A 21,018-nucleotide genomic window follows, 5' to 3' on the forward strand; every position below is an offset into this window, starting at 1 on the left:
ATATTTTTACGACTACAAAAAGCACTTGCGAGGTCCCATCTTGAATTTGAAAGCACTGTCTGCTGTCATATTTAAATGAAATACATACACACACCAAAAAAATGAGAGGGTTACTAAATTAATTCCAGCTCGAAAGAGAATTCATTTAAGAGCCTTACAATCAGCCAACTCTCTCTCTCTCTCTCTCTCTCTCTCTCTAGCTCTATCTATCTAGCTCTCCACACACACTCACACACACACACATACATATATAAATATGTATAAGAATGGTATGTGTGTTTTTGTTCCGTTACGATTTGACAAAAACCTTATTTTCAAAATAATTTGGACTTGCCTGTTTGAGTCTGACGCAGAGGAGTTTTTATCCTGTTCAAAAATATTTCATGAAACTTCATTAACCTTAAACTTAATACAAACATCTCATATTTACATCAGCTGGTGGAAGCATTAATGGCTTGAAATATAATCCAAAAACACTCACTGTACATAGTAAGGACTGTCTGTTATTTTTGTGATAAACACATGTTGTACTGGCTGTATTTTCCCAAATAAATCAATGCCAAATACTCTGTCTACGCTAAACAGAGGTGGTCTTTTTTTCGACTTCTTTAAACGCTGTCATTACGTAGTGGGAACTCGTTTAACAAATGAAGATCATATTTTCCTCTCTTGCGTTCTGTAAATCTGCGCTCCCTCAGTAGTCGAGGTTTCTCAGATCTCATTACTGAGAGATCCAAAAACACGTTGTGAGAACGTGCGTGGAATGTGGACACATTTGTGAGAGAGAGACTTCGGATGTCTCAGATGTTCTTCACAGTTCATCAGTGTGGACATCTGGACAAACAGCTGTGCTCATCTGGACACACACTCACACACTCACAGACATACACACATACTCCGTCCAAACTCTCCCAAGTCATTTCACCACTCTGAGACTTTGCTTTCTTTCTCTCCTTGCATATCTTCCGTTTACTACTCTATTTCTATGTCTCTGTGTTCATGTTTGTGCGCAAGTGCACATGTTTAAATCTGACCTCTGACTGGGACTCTGATATCCGACGCTAAATTGTACACATGTGTGTTTGTGCCTTTGCCAGACAGGAAATGTGAACCATGTGCATGTTGAGTGTTCTCGTATCTTTAGTTCAGCAAGCTTCTCATTCTCTCGGAGACTGATATTGTGATTTCATACGCACAAACACACACACACACACACACACACACACACACACACACAAGGAGGAAACAGGCGAGCCACACCTACAATGTGCAACAAATACAGATTGTGTGTATATGTGTGTTTGTGTGGTGACACGTAGCCTTCTGTTGACAGATGGAATCACTTCCCTTCACCTCTTTTTTGGGTCTTGGAAGCTAAATATTGTTAGCGTTTTCTCTGTTTATCTTAGACAAAATGTTGCATACTTGATTTATCCTCCCTTTTTCTTCTCACTGTAAATGAGGCATAAGGGAAGAATTGAATTGCCACTCTATTACAAATGACTGGTTTATCAAAATTGAAATTCAAATGTTATCTTTTGCAAACAAAAGGTATTGTTTTGGTTTTCTTTATTGCTTGCAATCTTTCTCCATTTTCTCATGATAATGGTACATGGTCTCTTATCGTGACATAAATCAATAACTGGTTGTAAGGAAGTATGATACAACAATATAATAACACTGATGTTGTCTTGTATACAAACCATCTGTTCTGCGGTATAAATAATTCCTTTACATAAAAATTAAAAGTTCATCATCCCGTGATAATTATCTATTATTAAGATTTTTTTTAATCACGATATCAAAATAATATCCTGTTATTATGAGATAATAAAAATAAATGAATTCATGTATGGCCTTTCTTGGCTTCCCTTTTCATGTTTATTTTACCGTAAAGTGGCTAATCAATGCATTTGCTACCAATCTAAACAGAATCAGAGATTGCTAGAGAGAACAATTTGTTGTTGAAGACAAGTTCACACGGATTATAATGAACGCCAAATGGCTGAAGCGCACAAACGCCCTGAGATGACATCACATGGCTCCAGTGATATGTTTTATACAAATGGAGGAATGTTGCTGTGTTGTCATCTATAAGTGTTTTTTGTGGCCCTATTAAAAAGTTCTCACTTTTTCACTTCTTGCAGAACTACTTTATATTTGGGTGCCTGATGTTCCTACTCTGAGAGCTGTGAAATTATTCAACTCAGTCATTTTGATGCGGGCTCAGATTTGATGCTTCTTAACGCATCACAAAGGGCTTCCATGGATTCATAACCGATCCCGCAGCTTTTGTTCTGGGTGCTCCACCCGAAGGTGTTTCAAATTTAGACTGGCCGTCAGAGTAGGCTTTTTGATTAATTCATACACCATCAAATTCAAATTTCTGGATGAATGAAAACCCCACACAACGTACCCCACAAGATTCTCAGGGGGGAAAATAAAGACCAAAAAAAAAGAAAAAACTTCCTTCATGCTTTCCGTTATGTAAGATCTCTCCATTTATTTCCTGTGGCCTACTAGTCAAATAATATCCACAGCCTGGAGAGGAAAAAGAAATATTTGCCAACAATTGTAAATTAACATTCTTTTGATATAGTAGCAGTACACAGCCCAAAAGTCTGCACGGCTGAAGTCAAGCCAAAATGCTCCTTTTATCCAGAGTGATATCCTTACTCTAGATCTTTGAGGGCTAAATGGTGTTAAAGGTATCAGAGTGAACCAAAAATACATCCAGATTAACTAACTTGGAAGGCTTAAAACACCTGCCCTCCCCCTCGTGTTCCAGGGTAATTACTCATTAGTTCACGACAGCAGACATGCTCGCGTCAGCTGGCTCACCTCAGATCTCGACCACATAGAGCAACTGACTTAGTTCCAATGATTTTATAAACAAAAGTCAATGTAAAGCCTTTGATCATTCTAATTCGCCTACTGTAGCTTTTTTGACCGCAGAGCCTCAACTGAACTTACATACACGCCATTTTTCAGAACATCAGTGTTTTGTGTGATTATATTTTCCTTGTTGCTACTGGATCTCCATAGGCTAAATACACAAATATACTTTCTGATTTTCTTCCTCAGGGTTGTTCCCGGCTGTGTTGAACCTGGCATCCATGGCGGAGATAAAAGCCAACGCTACCTGTGGTTTATCTGGTCCAGAGATGTTCTGTAAACTGGTTGAACATGTACCAGGTCAGCCTGTAAGAAACCCTCAATGTCGAATCTGCAACCAAAGGAGTACAAAACCATTTGGTAAGGAAAATGTACAGTCTGGGCACATCTTTATGGTGTAAGTCTGTCAGCTTGTGCGATGGAAAACAACCAAATGCTCTTTAAAATTGGAGTTAGGTGAAAGTTGCACCCCATGTATGACATATATGGGATTTATGAGAACGGGATACCCTGGCATTTATGCTCACACACGCACGCACGCACACACACACACACACACACACACACAAACACACATATCATATTTATTATATTGGTAGTGATTACACTATTAAATTCTGCTAGGTTTGCTAATTAGAGCCAGATTGGCCAGATGTTAACAATCTTTTCGTCTGAAACGATATTCCCAAACGAACCGAGGAATCAATCACAACAATTAAAGCGAGCTTTCATGATTCTGTTACGCACTCGCCGAGGGATGAATCCAAACAACCACTCTAAAACAAATAACCTGTTGTCTGTGTGAAAATGAACTACCGAGTTAGCCATCAAACAGCCGTACAATAAGCTTAGCCAGAGGAGGAGAGAAATGAAGGCTTTTTACTGATGTAGAATGACGAAGTATCAGTGCTTTACTTGAGCATTTGAATTTTAGGGGACTTTTAGAAGACTTTTATCTCACCTCATTCCTAAGAAAATGGTGTACTTTTCATTCCATTACTTTTATCTGAGCCCATCAGTTACAAGTTACTTTTAAGGAGAAAGACTTTGCATAAAAAAAACATCGTAAAACAAGATGAAGATGACAAATGAAACACATACCCCTTTAACACAACCTTTAAAGGTCACGTTTTTTGTTTTGTTTTTTCAAATGTTTCCAAGTACTGGAATATACAAATATAATGAGTAAAGTGTAGTTTTTTTTTAAAACTCGGAATCAAGTACTTCTTTAGTTTCATTAAATAGAATTTTGAACAGAGACACTATTTCATCTTGTTTCTACTTCCTCCACCACTGCTCAAATGTAAGAAAAAAAAAATCTATAACTCAAAAATCCAGACTACCAATAAAAAAGGAAAAAACAAGGAAGTCTGAATGGATCCATGGCTGCTTTAGGAATAATAGCGCCAGGATGACATCGTTTTTGTTAGTATTGTATAGGGTTCCCTTGACTGAAAACTAATGCTATTTTTACAGCATTGTGGAAAATCCGTGGTTTACAAAAATTTAAGATCCTGGAATGCTACTTTGATGATTTTTGAAATGTCAATGCAATTTTTGAACATACAAAGCTAAAATTATGATATGCAGGAAACATGCGGCCAACACGTGATGTAAGCGTAACCACAACTGGCTTTGCATTGTGTGCTTTCAGTACGATGCGATGCGTACTGTCCCTGACAACCTCCGTAGTCCTGTTTAAGCACTTGGGTGCAACAACCCACTTGTGCAAAGTCTGGTGCTTTTTAAAAAAAAAAATATTTATGAGTTTAAAGCTCTTGAACAAAATATGGAAAGAACATAAGTTGGACCCGAAAAAGCCGCTGACTTTAAGAGGAAAAACTAATTCCTGTGCCGCTCTATAAACGCTGTAAATAATAAAATACAATTGACAAAAACTTAATGTTCTAACTTTAAAATATTAGTGTCCTGATCATCTTAGAATCTTAAATTAATTGAATTTGAGAAGGCAAGTTGAGGTAATTTTGGAAGAAAAGTTTGTTTGTTTTCAATCAATCCAAAATTACTTCAACTTCTCTTCTCAAGTTCTATCAACCAAACAATACTTTTACTACTAAGTTATTGAAATATTCTCATCAAATTACAGTTTATTGTGTTTTGCAAATTTTGACTGACCCAAAGTAGCCCAACCTGCATGTCAAAATCACACAGTTGTGATGGAAGTAGCACAGGAAGAAAAAGTCTGTGATTGGAGGGTATGTTTCTGAAACACTCCTGCCGTTAATATACAGTAAACATGAATAAATCGATAATGTCGTCACAATCGCTGGACTGTTCCATTCAGAGAAATGCATTCATCTGAGCTGTAACCATTGCTTTCGTGTCCTCACCAAAAAAAAAAAAATGAGAGGGAAACTGCCCTCTTCCCAGATAGCAGTCACATTTGGGCCTCGTTTGGGCCACGTTTGGCACTTCTGGTTCTGATATGGGCCAAATTTGGGCCAAACATTAATTATATTAGTTGTTATCTGGGTTAGAACAGCACTAACAGGACTCAAAAAGAATCTTGAGTATTTCAGAATTGTAATAATAACAGCTGATAAGCTTCTCTCCGTGTGTAGAACGTCATCCTATAGAATATGCCATCGATGGAACTAATCGCTGGTGGCAAAGTCCCTCCATCAAGAACGGAATGGAGTACCACTATGTGACTATAACGCTGGACCTGAAACAGGTAGAAAACACACACACACACACACACACACACACACTTATTTTGTTATGTGTTCTTGAATTTTAGTTGCATTTCCTGCAGGTTTCCCAATTCATATTCACCCACGGCCTTCTCTAAAAGAACGCTTTTTTGTGTGTTTTTAAGGGACTGAAACTTTTAAATATTGCAACTACAGCTTGAACATTATCATACTGTATTTTGCACTGGCACCAATATTGGTGCAATTAACAAATCTTAAATCCACATACAGAATCATCCCTCAAATGTAGCTATCAAACATGTTTGTCAAGCGTGTATGAATGGAGACAGGATAGTTTAAAGCTTAAAAAAAATACTGCAAAGACGGACTTCAGTGAACTTAATTCATAAAGTGCACTCTTAATTTAAGTAGTATAATTTACTACGAGCATTTTTCTTCCAAACTATGTTTTGTAAGGACAAACAGATATCATCAGCATATATTAGATAGACAAAATAGTTGCCAGTTTGATGACTGTATTTTTGACTTTTCTGACAAACTAGAATGATGTCAAACTCCGTTGTTGTTTTTTCAGTAATGTTACATTATTAGCAGTGCTCCTCGTCTGTCTTTGATATGTTGCCCATAAATCCCTCAATTGACTTTCTATTATACCAGTAAGGGCTTCTCCCAGTTCTAAAAATGAACCGACACCCTACAGCTGCCAGTTTCCTGGTCCATCAAGGTCATCCTAATACATCGCACCAACCATGATGCTTTTCTCTCAGGATCTTGCTTCCATCACCACTGAATCCTCAGAGCAGGCTGCATGTTGTCATGGTGATCCTGGCATGGATGCCACTTTGCATGCAATGATTAGACCGTCATTTCGACCCTTTTAAAGATATGTCCTTGTCTCTGCAGTGTAAAACCCTACCTGCGGTTTTGACAGGGGTCCTGGAGTTTGTTGAGACAACTTGGCCATCAATCGTTTCGTAATCTCGTTTCATAAAATCATTTCATAATCTCGGGTGTCACACTGAAGATATAGCTTGGCTGGGATCTTTGGCATTGGGATAATTTAAGACATCTAGTTGAGTTTGGAAGGGTCATTTAATAGCTTATAATATATAGATGTCATGAGAAGAAAATAAATGAGTAAAATCCTCTGATCAACAAGAAGCCACCACTTATAGTTTGAAAACAGAAACATTTTCCATTCACAAATGAACTTCATTATTCTGTCCAGTATAAATAAAAATGCTCAGGTGGAGTGTATTTTTATTTAGCCAATAATCAGAGAGAATGGAAGTATATTTCTGGACCTAAAGTAGAACTCATAACAGGCATGTTGTCATGTTAATGTCAAGTCAATTTTATTTATATTGCGCCAAATCACAACAAAAGTTATCTCATGACACTCTACTAGTAGAGCAGGTCCAGCACCACACTCCGTCAGTGAATCTGCACCCAACAATTCTCCACCAGCAAGCACATCCTGCAACAGCGGCGACGAAAGCCTTCCTTTTATCAGGCAGGAACGTTGAGCAGACCCAGGCTCAATGGGGACGGCCTTCTGCTTTGACCGGTTGGACACATCACACTGTGACAGTCAGCTGAATGTTTTTAATGACCTCTGCCGGAGTCAAGGAGGTAATATGATCGCACCGGTGTGGGTTTGTCCATCTTTCTACAACTGGAAAAGATGAGGATTGATTTAGATGAAATGAGGTTGGAATGAGGTAGGACGGTAGAACCTGAGTTAAGGGAAATATTGATTCAATCTTGGAATGGCCTCACATCGCCCTGGCGGTTGTACTGTGTACGCTGTTGCTGCTCCCAGCATATCCGTATGGAACCATCATCCACACGCTAATCCACAAGTGGGGCGAGAGAGCCCGGATGGATGTGTTCAGTGGCCCTGACCAGAGTGCCAGGCTAATCTATCAAGTGTCGCAGGTTCAAGATGGGTGGCTTTCATATTTAAGTGTAGAAGTGCGCGTTCATGTTGGCAAGTCATCAGTATCGGCAGATATTAGTTGGTTTTTGACTATCACTGATACCAGTTTGATGGCCGTCTTTTCAGCTTTGCTCGTCATGTGATGTTGATGAAGAAGAAACAAGGTATTAGAAATTATGAGCTATTCCAAATATTTTGGAAAGAAAGAAAACCTTTTTTTTTTACATCTATACGTTTTCATAATGTTTTCATGTGTTGTCAAATATGTAAATATACTTGGCAGTGAATATATCATAAACACGTTTTTATAAAGATAATATTGACATCTTTCAATATTTGGCAAAATCAGTTACAAAGATATTGGCTATCCAATATATATATATATGTATATATATATATGTGTGTGTATATATATATATATATATATATATATATATATATATATATATATATATGTACACACACACACACACACACACACACACACACACATATATATATATATACATATACATATACCAGCAGCAGGTATAGCATTGCTGAGCTACTTGGTGGGGGCTTGGTGAGGTAGATGATGGCCCAGCATGGAAGCAGTGTACACACACACACACACACATGCACGCACCCTCCCACGAACGCGCACTCCATCACTCCAATGGCATTACTGGTTTGAGCACCAGAGTGACATGTACATTTACACCATCTATATTTCCGCTCTCCTTCACAGTCAAGATACTCAGAGAAATGATTGATTATAACCTCTGACAAAAAAAGTATTTGAAAAAAATCTTTATCTTGCTCCATTTGTCAAGAGCAGATTCTTTAAAAGCTTTTTAATACCAGAGTCCTTTTTCTCAGTCACCACCTACTGAGTCTCTGACAGCATCATAGAATGCATATTTATATGCAACAGCTTTCCATCTCGCTATAACTCGACCATCTGATTTTCCCTCTTTTGCCCATAAATAATGTAAAACATCAAAAGATACAGCCACAAACATGAATAGTTACTCGGACAGTATACTGTAATATAATATGGTCATATATAATATAATATATGAAAGACGAATAGTCTCCTCACAACGCTAAGCTTTACTGATGAAACTAGAGATTCTTAAGAACTGGTAAATCTTTTAAAAATTGAGATATAAGCACAAAATGAACCCTCGCACGGAAAAAACCCCCAAATGTGTGTGACCTTGATTCTTGTTCCCGGAGGATTTTTTTTCAACACCGTTTAAAATCCATCCATCCATCCATCTTTTATCGTTTATTTCTCATCATTTGTTCAAAAGTTTTACGGCGGTTTGCACAAAGGAGTTTCGATTGGGCATTTTTACATGTTAGGAGTAGTTTTGTAATGTGAAAATGTGTAAAAAAAAAATTTCATAGATGTGTTTTTACTGAATTTAGCAGCTTTAAAACAAAAATAATAAGCTGAGCAATTAGGAGATTTACCCCACCTACATATTCAAATCTGGTACTGAATGATGGGGCGGGGTATCGGCAGGGATGCCTAAATATGATACGCGTCACAGTATTTTGGTATCGCCCCAACTGCATGACAGGCTCTTGATATTGTAGCAGCTCAATAAATGCCACAAAAAGATAAAACTTCTGTTTGATCATTTGTGGATAGGATATAAAACTGATCATGTGTGCTGTATACGAATATCAAAATCCGTTGTACGTGCGGCGTATCACCCAACGCAGGAACTACACCGACCTCCACATCCCACCAGTTCTCTTCCTGTCGATAAATATTGAGTTTTACATAATCAGAATCAAGTCACTTCTGATCCAGACAGCTAGATGATTTGCAAATGTATTTCATTGACATAGAGTTTCTACGTAAAACTTCATCAGAACATGGTGATAACTCTTCTGCCATCAAGTGACTTCCACTTTATTACATTAGTCAATTTTGCATTGATCAAAGTTAGAGCGGATCAACCTCACACTTGATCTTCAATGATTGACTGTAAACTCTTCACCGCCTATTTGTTGGCACGCGCGTGTGTGTGTGTGTGTGTGTGTGTGTGTGTGTGTGTGTGTGTGTGCGTGTGTGAAAATCCTTCCGGCGGTGTTCTGTGTGCATTTTTGTGCGAGTCTGTCAGCGTAATCGAAAGCTATTTACCCTCAAGTGCGCTGAATTTCCCTGGCGACCACAGTCATCTCACTCAGAAAATGACAATGTGTGTGCATGTGCGTGCAGGGAATCACACACGGTGACATCACCACCCTCATTTCCTCTCTCATTATTGTAGAGCCTCTCTTGACAGAAAAACTAAATAATGAGAAAGCAGGAGCTGAATGTTTTACCGAGTTTTGAGACACTTGATGTCTTTGTACATTCTTCATGTTTCTTGATTAATTCTTTATTTTTGTTTTTTGGATGCATTTCTCTTGACCTTAAAGACTTTCTGCTGGGACTTGTTGCTATTTTGGTCTCTGTTTTTCTTTTCCTGTCATAAATCCAGATTTCCATTTCAAATTAAATATTTTGAAGCCTGGTGTTAGTGTGTACTCTTGTGTGGACATTGGCTTTGACATTATACATGCAGATTAAGAAATTAGCAGGTAATGTATTAGCACTCTTTTGTCTTTCTCACCATGGCAACAGCCATTTATCAGCTTCTGATGGGATTCAGTCAAATTGCAGTTAATATTGAAATGTAGCAGCCAGTTTGACTGATGGACAGTTTGATGGACGTAGTGTTAAATCATTTAGTGGTACTGTACTCAGGGGGTTGGGAGGAGAATCTGGCTGAGTGATCAGAATCCTTAAATAAGTTGTCAGTCAAGGTGCTTTCAGTATCCACAGTCTTTAAATACCAAAACATCCACACATACGTCCACATAAATACACAGCAACACATGTGTTTCACAGCTGCACGGTGGTGCAGTGGTCAGCACTGTTGCCTCACAGCAAGAGGGTTCCGGGGTTTGAGTCCCAGCTCCAGCACAGGATCTTTCTGTGTGGAGTCTGCATGTTCTCCCTGTTCCTGTGTGGGTTCTCTCTGGTACTCCAGCTTCCTCCCACAGACCAAAGACATCAAGAGGGGACGAGGCTGATTGATACTCTAAATTGACTGTAGGTGTGACTGTGAGTGTGAATGGTTGTCTGTCTCTATGTGTTGGCCCTGTGATGGACTGGTGACCTGTCCAGGGTGAACCTCTCACCCGTAGCTGCTAGGATAGGCTCCGTGCTACCTTAGTGGAGATTTGTGCCAAACTTTAAAAAGTTCCCACAAGGAATGAATGTTGCGTTTGATTTGATTTTTTTTTTGTGTTCATTTTACAAAAGGACAGCATGGAATTTATTATTAATGACAGGGAATGACAATGTGCGTGCACCAGATTTAGCAGAAAGATAATTTCCATCTGCAGTCCTTGAACACTCGACACCTTACAACAGCAGAGCACATGAAACAATAAAAATACACTGAAAGAAAAAAAATAATATAAAAGACACAATACGTATTCAAAGTGAACAGCTCTCAAGGTAAAATATGTAAATATTTTAAATATGAAACAGTCACCTAACTTATATAACGTGAATAGAGCTCAGACAGTAATTTACCTGGTCATGGATGTGTCAGAATAGGAAGTCCTTGCCTTTGCATATCAACACTGTTGTTTTTGTAAGGGATGTTCATTAGTTGGGAAAACAGAGAGAGCATTTGTATATAACATACAAAACTATACAACTGTTCATTGTGTAATCCCATACACCAACAGGACCACCTGACTGTAATCAATGCTGGCAGCACTACCATGTACTCTTTTATATATATATATATATATATATATATATATATATATATATATATATATATATATACATATTTATTATAAATTATTATGGCTGAAACTATTGTAATTTTTGGTGTTTTTATTAAGCAGTGGCCTGAGAGAATGATGAGATTTCCAAGACCGTATAGTTGGTACTTAGAAAGAGTATTACATCCATGTTGCCGTCTAGTTTGTCCGAGCAGAGATATCATTGGGTGTTGTGCTGTTTTGCTGTCCCACGTCCAGCATGACGTACACCACTGTATCTGATAAAGGTCGGGGCAATCAAGTAAGTCTCAGAAGCTTCTTTTTTTCGGGAATTTCTGATGTGGCGAAACGTGCGACGTTGTGCTTTCATATTCTAGCCATCTTTGTTATGTGTGTCTAAGATTTCAGATTGGAATCAAGCAGGGTGCCGAGATATTTGAATTCCTATTCCCTATATTGGGGAATGCACTTTGGAGATGTTGTTTTTTTGAAAAACAAAGAAGATAGAAAACATTGCAGATACAAAACTAACAACCTGAAGAAATGGATTTGATGACTGTGATGTCAGATTTAGCAAGATGGGATACCTGGTATGGAAAAACTGCAACAAATCAGAATCTAAAAAAAACAAAAAAAAATAAAAAACAACGAGGTAAGTTATTCAGAATGGATGATGATCTGTAAATATAAGATCACAATAAAGTGTTCGATCAGAATACCAAACTGATATTATTGGATTCTCTGGTGTTTATAATCATTCACGGTATTATTTTACTCTTTTTTTTTTTTTGACAAACACCGAATTCACAGAATTTATGCCTGACTTGAACAACACCACTACGTTAAAGGAAAGTCTTTTCTCTGTCTAAAGATGAATGAGAATAGGACATAAATATCTGAAGTGCTGTGTCAACACGTCGCTGCGTTTCTATGCGCAAAATACTGCACGGAATGTTGTCATCCGCCGCGATTGCTAACATCTAAATTCTGGAGGGGGTGTGTTTTTTTTTCCCACTTTTCCTCACTTCTCCTGGAACGCAGTCAATTTAGTGTGACAGTAAGTTCCAACCCGGAGTTCCAAGGTAACAGGAACGTGGCATAATCGTATTCGTCGTATGACAGCGCAGCTTTCTGCGTTCTTGTATTGTTCTGTTTTTGACTCAGTCTTGACCTCTGGCCACGAATTGGTTTGGACACAGGAATTAACCCCAAATTCATCTCGCATCATTTCGAAACAATTCAGATTTAAGAAAATGCTTATTTGGACAATTTATGATCATCATTAATTTTTTTATAGAGACTTTCAAGGTTGAACAGGGAAGAACAGCAGAATTAGGCTCTTAAATCACACAAGGCGGTTTTGTCCATGACATCTGAAATTATTGAAAGGCCCATAGAGATCCAAGTTCCCACCACAGAGTAAGAGCACAATACCTTTTTCTCTTTACTGACACACCACCCATCAAAAGTTGGAGTAGAAGTGTTTAAAACCAACCTAAACTGTGTACAGTTCTAATATAAATTTAAAATATATGTCTTGTCTTGTATCTGCGGGTTGCTCTGAGGTATTGGGCTTCTCTTGTTCATTTCTCACAACTGAGGCACTGCTAATGCTATTCTCTCCACCTTGGAGCCGAAAAAAAAGCAACACCACAACATATTTTTCAGTGTAATAACCTCTCTCTCTCTTTCTCTCTCTCTTTCTCTCTCTCCCTCTCTCTCTCTCTCTCTCCACGGTTCAAAGAACAGAGTAGCAGCGCCATACCCTATTCAGCTTCCTCATACACAACCAATCAATATTTAGAATAGCCTTTTCAACATCAGAAACGTGGAATTTTTATGATGCATAAGCAACATTAGCGACATAAGCATGTTTACGTTTCCCGTTTTGTTCATCTAGCAAAAGCTCCTGCAAGGGGCTTTCTCTTCTTTTCTCCACTATCCATCTTCAGCTGTTATTCTTGAGAAATGTAAAAACAACTTTTTGTGCTCGGCTTGTTGCTTCAATTGTATTGGCTGTGAGGGTATTCATCCCAGTGCGCATTTGTTGGCCTCGCCAGCTCAAAGAAAAAAAGCACGCCAATCTCACCTCGCCAAGCCTAGCTTAGCTACGTGGCATTGCATGGCCACTTAGCAAACCGGCCATCACAAAAACACTCGCAAGTTTGCACAGGTCCAAAGATGTTGATTTAAGCTGACAGAAGTGCAAGGAAACATACAAGCTGAGGAGCCGGTGACTGCAGGCAGAACAAACAAAGATGATCCTGCTTCCTGTCTAACAGGAAGTGGACGGACAATGACTACCTGAAGGTGGTGCGACTGCGTAGGACAAACAGTGCACACTGTACCCTCCATCTGAGGGCCCGGAGATCATGAGTGTTCCATGATGATTTTCAGCCTTGTCCTGTTTGAGGACAGGTATTCTCCAGATTCGATCGATCTTTTGATTTTATGAAGAGTTGCAGCTGATTAGACATTCAAAGTCTTTACAATTTTTCCATTGAGGAACTTTTTTTCTTTTTTTTTCTGAAATTGTCCCATAATTTGTAGACCAGTTTTTCACAGACCTCTGCCCATCTTTACTTCAGAGAGAATGCCCCTGTCTAAAAGTCCCTTTTTATTATCAATCACGTTACTAACCTGTTATTATTTAAGCTAATTAATTGCAAAATGTCCTCCAGCTGTTTAGATTTGGAATCATTTCCCTTTCCAGCTTTTTGTTCTGCCCGACCAAAGCTTTTTGAGACACGTCGCTGTTATCAAATGGGGCGAGAGGAGGATTTGATTTTTATACTTAGAAACCAACCCTGCCGTGATCCGATCCAACAGTGCGAACTAGAGATGTGGGTCTGTTCATTTTGCACGCGTTCTCTAATTGCGTTAACTTCTCGTCAGTGAAGTAACAGTGATGTTTAACAGTTCATCAGTTTGCTTTGGGCCCAAGGAACCCTCTCAAGGACCCCCGACTATGTTAGGAGAAACTGCCATTGGCTGTTGAAGACATTTATTGTTAGCAACATGTAAAAACTAACTGCGGTTTCAGATTAAAATGGCGATTCGGTACGTTTTTGAATGGTTACAACCTCGAAAGCGGAAGATTGTCACATTCCTGCAAAGTGTGATAATTGTTAAGTTTTATGGAGGCCAATTGATATTACGCTCGTGGGAAATTCAGCACAGAGTGGTCTGCCAGGATCAACCCTGTTCTCATTAACTGTTCCGAATTCTCATACCAAAAAAATAACACATGTTGTCTGATTCACATGGAACCTGCGTAATAGTGAGCCAGGAGCGAGATGTCTTGCCCTTTTCAGCCTTTGTTGGGGGTTAGGATCAAGATTCGCTAGTTTTAGGGGTCGGGTGGTTGGTCTCAAAAATAAACCTTGACCTAATCACTAATGTGAACTTTTAAAAACATTACTATCAATACAACAATGAATATTGATTGATTCTCTTTCTACTTCTGTTAGAAGTTGCAAGGGGAAATGCTGAGTTTTTCCAGCAACACAGTCTCATAAGTAGAGGGGCTCAAATTAGGATTATTTGGACTTGTACTGCAAATGCGATACGATTTGCTGTACGAGCGGGAATCTCTTTTTTCTTTTTCTTTTTTTTTTACATCATTTTACATCATTTGTGGGGATCTGCATCAAATTAACACCTTTTCTGAAGTCTGTAGAATATGATATGCAGGCAGAACATCTCTGCATCCCCCAACATACTCTATGTACAATCGTCATTTTGAGACTTACCTTGAACAAACATGGTGTCTGTCTGTGTTTACGTGTTTTTACAATTGCAGGAGGCCATATAGCAGTTCTGATAAACATTTGATTAATTGTGCAGCCCTAATTTGCAGATAAGAGAAATGCAGGCTTTAAATCACTCTTGCTATTTGATCATATTGTACTCGTGTGATCCTTTAAGGAAGCTGCAGATGTGTATTTCTCGCTCCCACAGTGACTCCAGAGCATCTCTGGATGTGACTCAGGAGATTAGCGTGACTTCTTTTCACGTCTTTTTCTCCACGCTTTCATTTTGCTGAAGCTCCTTCCCTTCATTCTTATAAAACCCAAGTAATATCTGTATTCATCACAGTACGAGTTGGTAAATGAAACATCTGTTGTAACCAGTGGAACTATGGGGGGGGGGGGGGGGGGGGCAGTTGCTCAGTCCAAAGTAAGAATGCAGAAGAGATTGCAGCATCTGGTGTTTTGTGCAGACTAAAGCCTCTTTAAAAGCTTATGTCCAAATTACAACCAAGAGCCAGTGTGCTGGTGTGTGTATACATTTGTATACACTTCTAAGTGGCTTTTGGGCAGTCAGTGACAGCAGACTTAGAGAGTGGATTTCAGCTGAACGCTCTCTTTCTCTCTCTCTCTCTCTCTCTCTCTCTCTCTCTCTCTCTCTCTCTCTCTCTCTCTCTCTCATTCACAAATACCCACACAGAGCATTTGTGTTTTTTTATCCCGTCGGGCTAGGCAGTGCTCTGCTAAAGCCCCTCCAAACCCTTGTGATACAAAAAAACACGACAACAAAGTGACAATAATGTATGTTTCAAATATTTTACACCATTGTGGTACTGCTGCATTAAAAACTTCCCCGCCACATTGTTTTGTTCTTGTGGAAGTTGAGTGAAAAAACAGCGCAAGCGGGTGAAGAAATAGCCGTTCGGCTCCAGCGAATATCTGCTGCTTGTTTGCGTGCACTAAAGTTTGGCAGGCAGACAGGGAAAGTTGGACGATACGCGCGATCAAGAACCAGGCCAAAAGCTGCTTTATTAGTTCCGAGAGATGTTAACACATTTTCATGTGAAGTGACAGTAAATTTGAACGCTGCGCACCAGTTCTGTTGCTCCAGCAGACGATCAGCCTGTCTGTCTGCGTGGCTGTGGGTCCTTCGGAATCCTAGAACACAGAGTCCTTCCCTTTTATGATTTTTTTTTTTCCTCGTTCTTCTTGATTCATTCTGATCCTATTACGGCCTTTTATGTATGTGTGTGCAGATCCGGTTACAATTGGCTGAGCGCTAAGTGGAACCGCAGTTTGATGCCAGTTTATCAGGCCAGAGAGACTGTAACATGTTTCCATGTGAATGGCCTGTAAACACCAGCTGTTCCTTAAAACTGCTGTCACTGTTTGTCCAAATCATATCGAGACAAAATGAATTCTTCACGGTCCATTTATTGGCCAGCTACAGTGGACACAGGGTTGAAATGGACCGACTGAGTATTAAAATAAACATTTAAAGTGCTCATTTGGCTGTTGCGCCCAAATACCTGTCAAGAAGTGTTTTCCAGCATGTCGGGAGTATTTCCGGCGCAGTGGTGGGGAACTGTGTGGAAAATGCATACTAATTAGTATGGTTTTGAACGTTTGAATCACTTGTGAGATCGAAGTGAGTCCCTTGTCATGTCTGATTTAAACAAGTTCATCGCTCCCACTGTTGATTTCATATATACTTTTCCTTCCGCTAGGTTTGGAGCACTGTAGCGCTGAATGATAACAATAATATCATAACAACAACAGCATATCATGATCATGAGTTTCCATTGTTCACGTCAACATATTTTGATGCATATTTTGAGCGTTTCAAAAGGTTGTGATTAACAGATTTTGGTTAAAAATAGCTTCTAAAAATAGTTTTGACGCTCACTTTTTTTTGTTGCCTTCCTGTAAGTTCAGGTTTTGTTTTTGTTTTTTTAAATTCACTTGATAATTAAATGGCAACATGGTGTCTACTAGCGCTTAAAGAATTCCAAAGAGACACGTTTCGTTCACGACTGAACCTCGGCTTTTTTCCATGTTGAAAAGCGTGAGAGTAAGACGCAAAACCTTCCTCACCTGCAACAGAGACAACTTTCCGGACCTTTTATCATTGATCTTTACTAACAATTTTAAAACCACAACTTGTTAAAGGTGGTTAAAAACTCAAGATCATTCTGACTGAAGCTGGTAAAATATGGTCAAAAGGTAACACACTGGAATACTGCGGTTTGCATCTCACTGGTCCTGCTGGCTTGACCAAAATAGTTGAGTTACCCTTATGATGTACCGTGAACATCGCATGTCACTGCAACCCTTGCCTCCATCCCTTTACACTTTCAATCTTTAAAGTTTTTTTTTTTTTTTATTAATCATCAAACAAGAAAAGTAGAAAACAAGAGGAAAAACAGAGAACAGATGAGACATTACGTCATTTCCTCCGGGGAGTAATGACTCACTTATTATTCGGAGTCTTTTTGGAATTAGAACATCCAGATCTCTTCTGTGTTCTCCTTTTCAGTTCTCCAAAGAGAGAAAAAATATCACTTATATTTTTAGACATCTTCACCCTGTTTGCACTTTAACTCGCTGATATTTCTTTGTCTGCATTGACAGAGAACATTTTGTCAAGAACAAACAGTGGTATAATTTAAACAGCATTTCTATAAATGGGTAATGTTCTGGCTCGGCTGATTTTAAGACCAACAGCGTTTTATCCCGCAACTTGACTTGCTGAATAAAACACCAAAAAAAAAACAAAAAAAAAACTAGCAGTCAGACATCAAACAGGGAAAAAAGTCCAAAGCTAACAACGAACATCAGCACCTCAAATTGAGAATTTTGGAATTCATCTGTAAATGTTAAATCCTGAATTCTTATCTGCTTAAACTATTATTTTTTTATAAAATAGAAAATATAAAGATTTATTTGTTTCCAATAAGATAAGACGAATTGTAATTTTCTGTTGTACTTCAAAATTCGAAAGATAGAAGACCTAATACTTTTTTCACTTAAAAGTTAGATATTTTGACAAGCCTTTCTTAATCCAGTGATGCAGACTTTGTTTTTCCTTGTAACCAGTGGGAGTAAAGTCTTAAGTGTAACCTGATGCAACTTTCAGACACCACAGTAGTTTGAGAGCATGGTTTAAACTATAAATTATCATAACAAGCTGCAGTAGACGTGAAATTATTAGATTTTTATACAGATAGATTTTAATAATAATCATAATAAGAAGAAGAAGAAGAAGAAGAAGAAGAAGAAGAAGAAGATGTGTTTGATGTCAACACACCCAAAACCTGTCAGTAAATGTGGGGATGCAAAGTAAACATTTGTTTACCAGGTGTGTTAATGAAGTTTAGAGGGGAAAATCTTTTTTTAATCTCATCTGATCAAAAGATAAGTCAAAAAAAGAGCATAACACACACACACACACACACACACACACACACACACACACACACACACACCTGAATACCTGAATACAAGTAACAGTGACTCTTTGTAAAAGGGTTTGAATGACTGCGATAAGGTTACCCCAAAATACACTTTCACACATAAAGACACACACACACACACACACACACACACACACACACACAGTAGCTGTTGTAGCTGCTGCAATGTGACACCACTTCCCACATCATGGGAAGAAAGAGATCTACACTCCACTTGCCAATTACTCAGAGAAAGGAAGGACGAGGTGAAAGACCGTTATGAAGGTAGAGAGAGGAGTGATGCAGTAAATATGATTTAATCACCTTTAAAAATGTTGGATTTATATTCATATATTATATTTGGATTTTTGTTTTGGTGAAAATTGGGTGGAAAAAAACGGTGAAATGATGACATTAGTATCAATATACATGCAATGCTGGTTCAAATGGGCCACGAAAGTCACCTGGAAGAACTAATCTGAATGGGATGAAGCAATCCAAACTATGTCAAGAGGCCACTGTAAATCAGGTCACATGATGTTGTGATGTAAAGTCTGATCTGTCATATTATCTCCAGTACTTTTTCCAATTGTTTTTATATCCAGGCTGTTTTATTTTGAAAGTCCTCTCCTGTTTTGGTACTTCCCCCCTGTAGTCATCATGTCTTTGTGTCCATGCAGGCATTTTCCCTCATGTTTGCTTCTCTGTTGTTGGACTGGATTTTTGTATTTTATGTGTTTTTGCATGTATTTAGCCATAAACTAGAGATTTTATCCTGCAAACTGTTTTACGTGATGTCATCATGAATAGGACCTGATTTACGTGTTATGGTCACGACTCGCGTTACGTGATGTGGTCCCGGTGAACCCTAACCCAACCCCTACCCCTCAATAGAAATGACTGAATGTGTTGCAATAATAGCCTACCAACATAAATAGTGACTATATTAAGAATTAAATTGTTTTATATATATATATATATATATATATGTATATATATATATATATATATATATATATATATATATATATATATATATATATCGACCAACTTTACAGCGAGTCATGGCCACAGCATGTAAATCATTCGTGATGGCATCATGTTCTTAATTTTACTATCAGAACGTGATGCCATCACAAAAGGCTGTGAGACTCCGTTTGTTTTGTGTCCCAGTTTAGTAAATAAAATAAAAACCTGTTACAGAGAGGTCAAGCAGAAATTAATGAACTACATCACTGCAGTTTGTCATTTAATGGATAATAAGTGCTGAAAATGCAAGTTGGATTTGAATTAAATATTCGTTCTCCATAAATGACGTTGTTACAGAATATAGCCGTGATGACAGTGCTGGCCTAAATCAGCTGCGCTGTTTGCATTAGCGGTCTGACACCACTGATATCAAAGGAAGAGGAAGAGGAAAGACTGAAAATGGACCCGGGGCTAAGAGGACGGCCCTCATAGCATTTGAGAGGAGACTGATTACTTCTGAGTAATTTAACATTGGAGTTGTAAGGTCTTTTTTTATGAGACAGCATAACTTTCGGTCTATTGCTTTTAGTGTTTGTGAAGATCAGTGGAGGCTTCAGCTGATCTCTATTTTTGTTTGAGACTCGTTCATGTGCTTTTATTGAGTGGACCTGCTCTGTAAAACTTGTGTTGTAGAGGCACAGGTATATTTTCATGTTTCCAGTTGATGACTTTGAGTATTCAACAGCAATGTTACAGCTCTGTGTGTGTGTGTGTGTGTGTGTGTGTGTGTGTGTGTGTGTGTGTGTGTGTGTGTGTGTGTGTGTGTGTGTGTGTGTGTGTGTGCGCGTGTGTGTGTTCCCAGTCCAACCCAACTGCCAGGTGTAAGATGGTTGATGGATGAATGGAGAATAATAGTTATCAGTAAACCAGTTCACAACAACAGTGCGAACAAATAAAATAAGATAAGACAAGATCAACTTTATTAAATCATGAAATGAAAGTATATCTGGTTACATTTGTGTATTTGTGTGTTCTGTAGGTTTTCCAGATTGCCTATGTGATCATTAAGGCAGCGAACTCACCTCGCCCAGGTAAGCCTGCTTTCATGTTTCGACTGTTTTGTTCAATGAAACCACCACAGCTTTTCACTTCGACAAAATCACCCGCTGTTTTAAGTTGTTTTTTCTTTTTTTATTTCTCGTGAAATCCCTTATAACAAAAACGGGCTAAAAATTGTACTTATCCAATTATTTCTGATTTATTTCTATTTTTAACTTTTGACTAAAAAGATCTACGATTCGTAATGAATGCACATCCTGTGGTTGAGTCGATTGCCCACTAAAAAGGAATCGTTACAGTAGAAGTAATTTAACAGGAAACTAAAGACGTGTTCAGCAAACATAATGAAAAAAAATAGAAAACAATTGTGGGAATTTAAGAAAGTATGCAACTGTGTTCTGCTGCTGAAAGCTATTTCAGTTTGTACATCAATTAATATTGATCATAACAATAGTAATGACGATAAGAGCAATTTGATTCTAAGCAACTACTTTATT

The 21,018-nt window shown here is 38.4% G+C and overlaps 1 protein-coding gene across 1 annotated transcript in view; it reads left to right on the forward strand.

The window, feature by feature from the left end:
- The window catches only part of lama2 (laminin, alpha 2), a 234,998-nt gene that overhangs the window by 46,925 nt on the left and 167,055 nt on the right, over positions 1 to 21,018 (forward strand). Inside the window, exons 2-4 of the mRNA XM_086188853.1 lie at positions 3,085 to 3,255; positions 5,478 to 5,590; positions 20,502 to 20,553. Of these exons, the coding sequence (XP_086044979.1) occupies positions 3,085 to 3,255; positions 5,478 to 5,590; positions 20,502 to 20,553 (336 nt within the window). The remainder of the gene's footprint in view (positions 1 to 3,084; positions 3,256 to 5,477; positions 5,591 to 20,501; positions 20,554 to 21,018) is intronic.

This window comes from Aulostomus chinensis, chromosome 20 (genome assembly GCF_037954235.1).
Source record: "Aulostomus chinensis isolate RoL2024-O1b breed Wild chromosome 20, RoL_Achi_v1.0, whole genome shotgun sequence".
Taxonomy (NCBI): domain Eukaryota; kingdom Metazoa; phylum Chordata; class Actinopteri; order Syngnathiformes; family Aulostomidae; genus Aulostomus; species Aulostomus chinensis.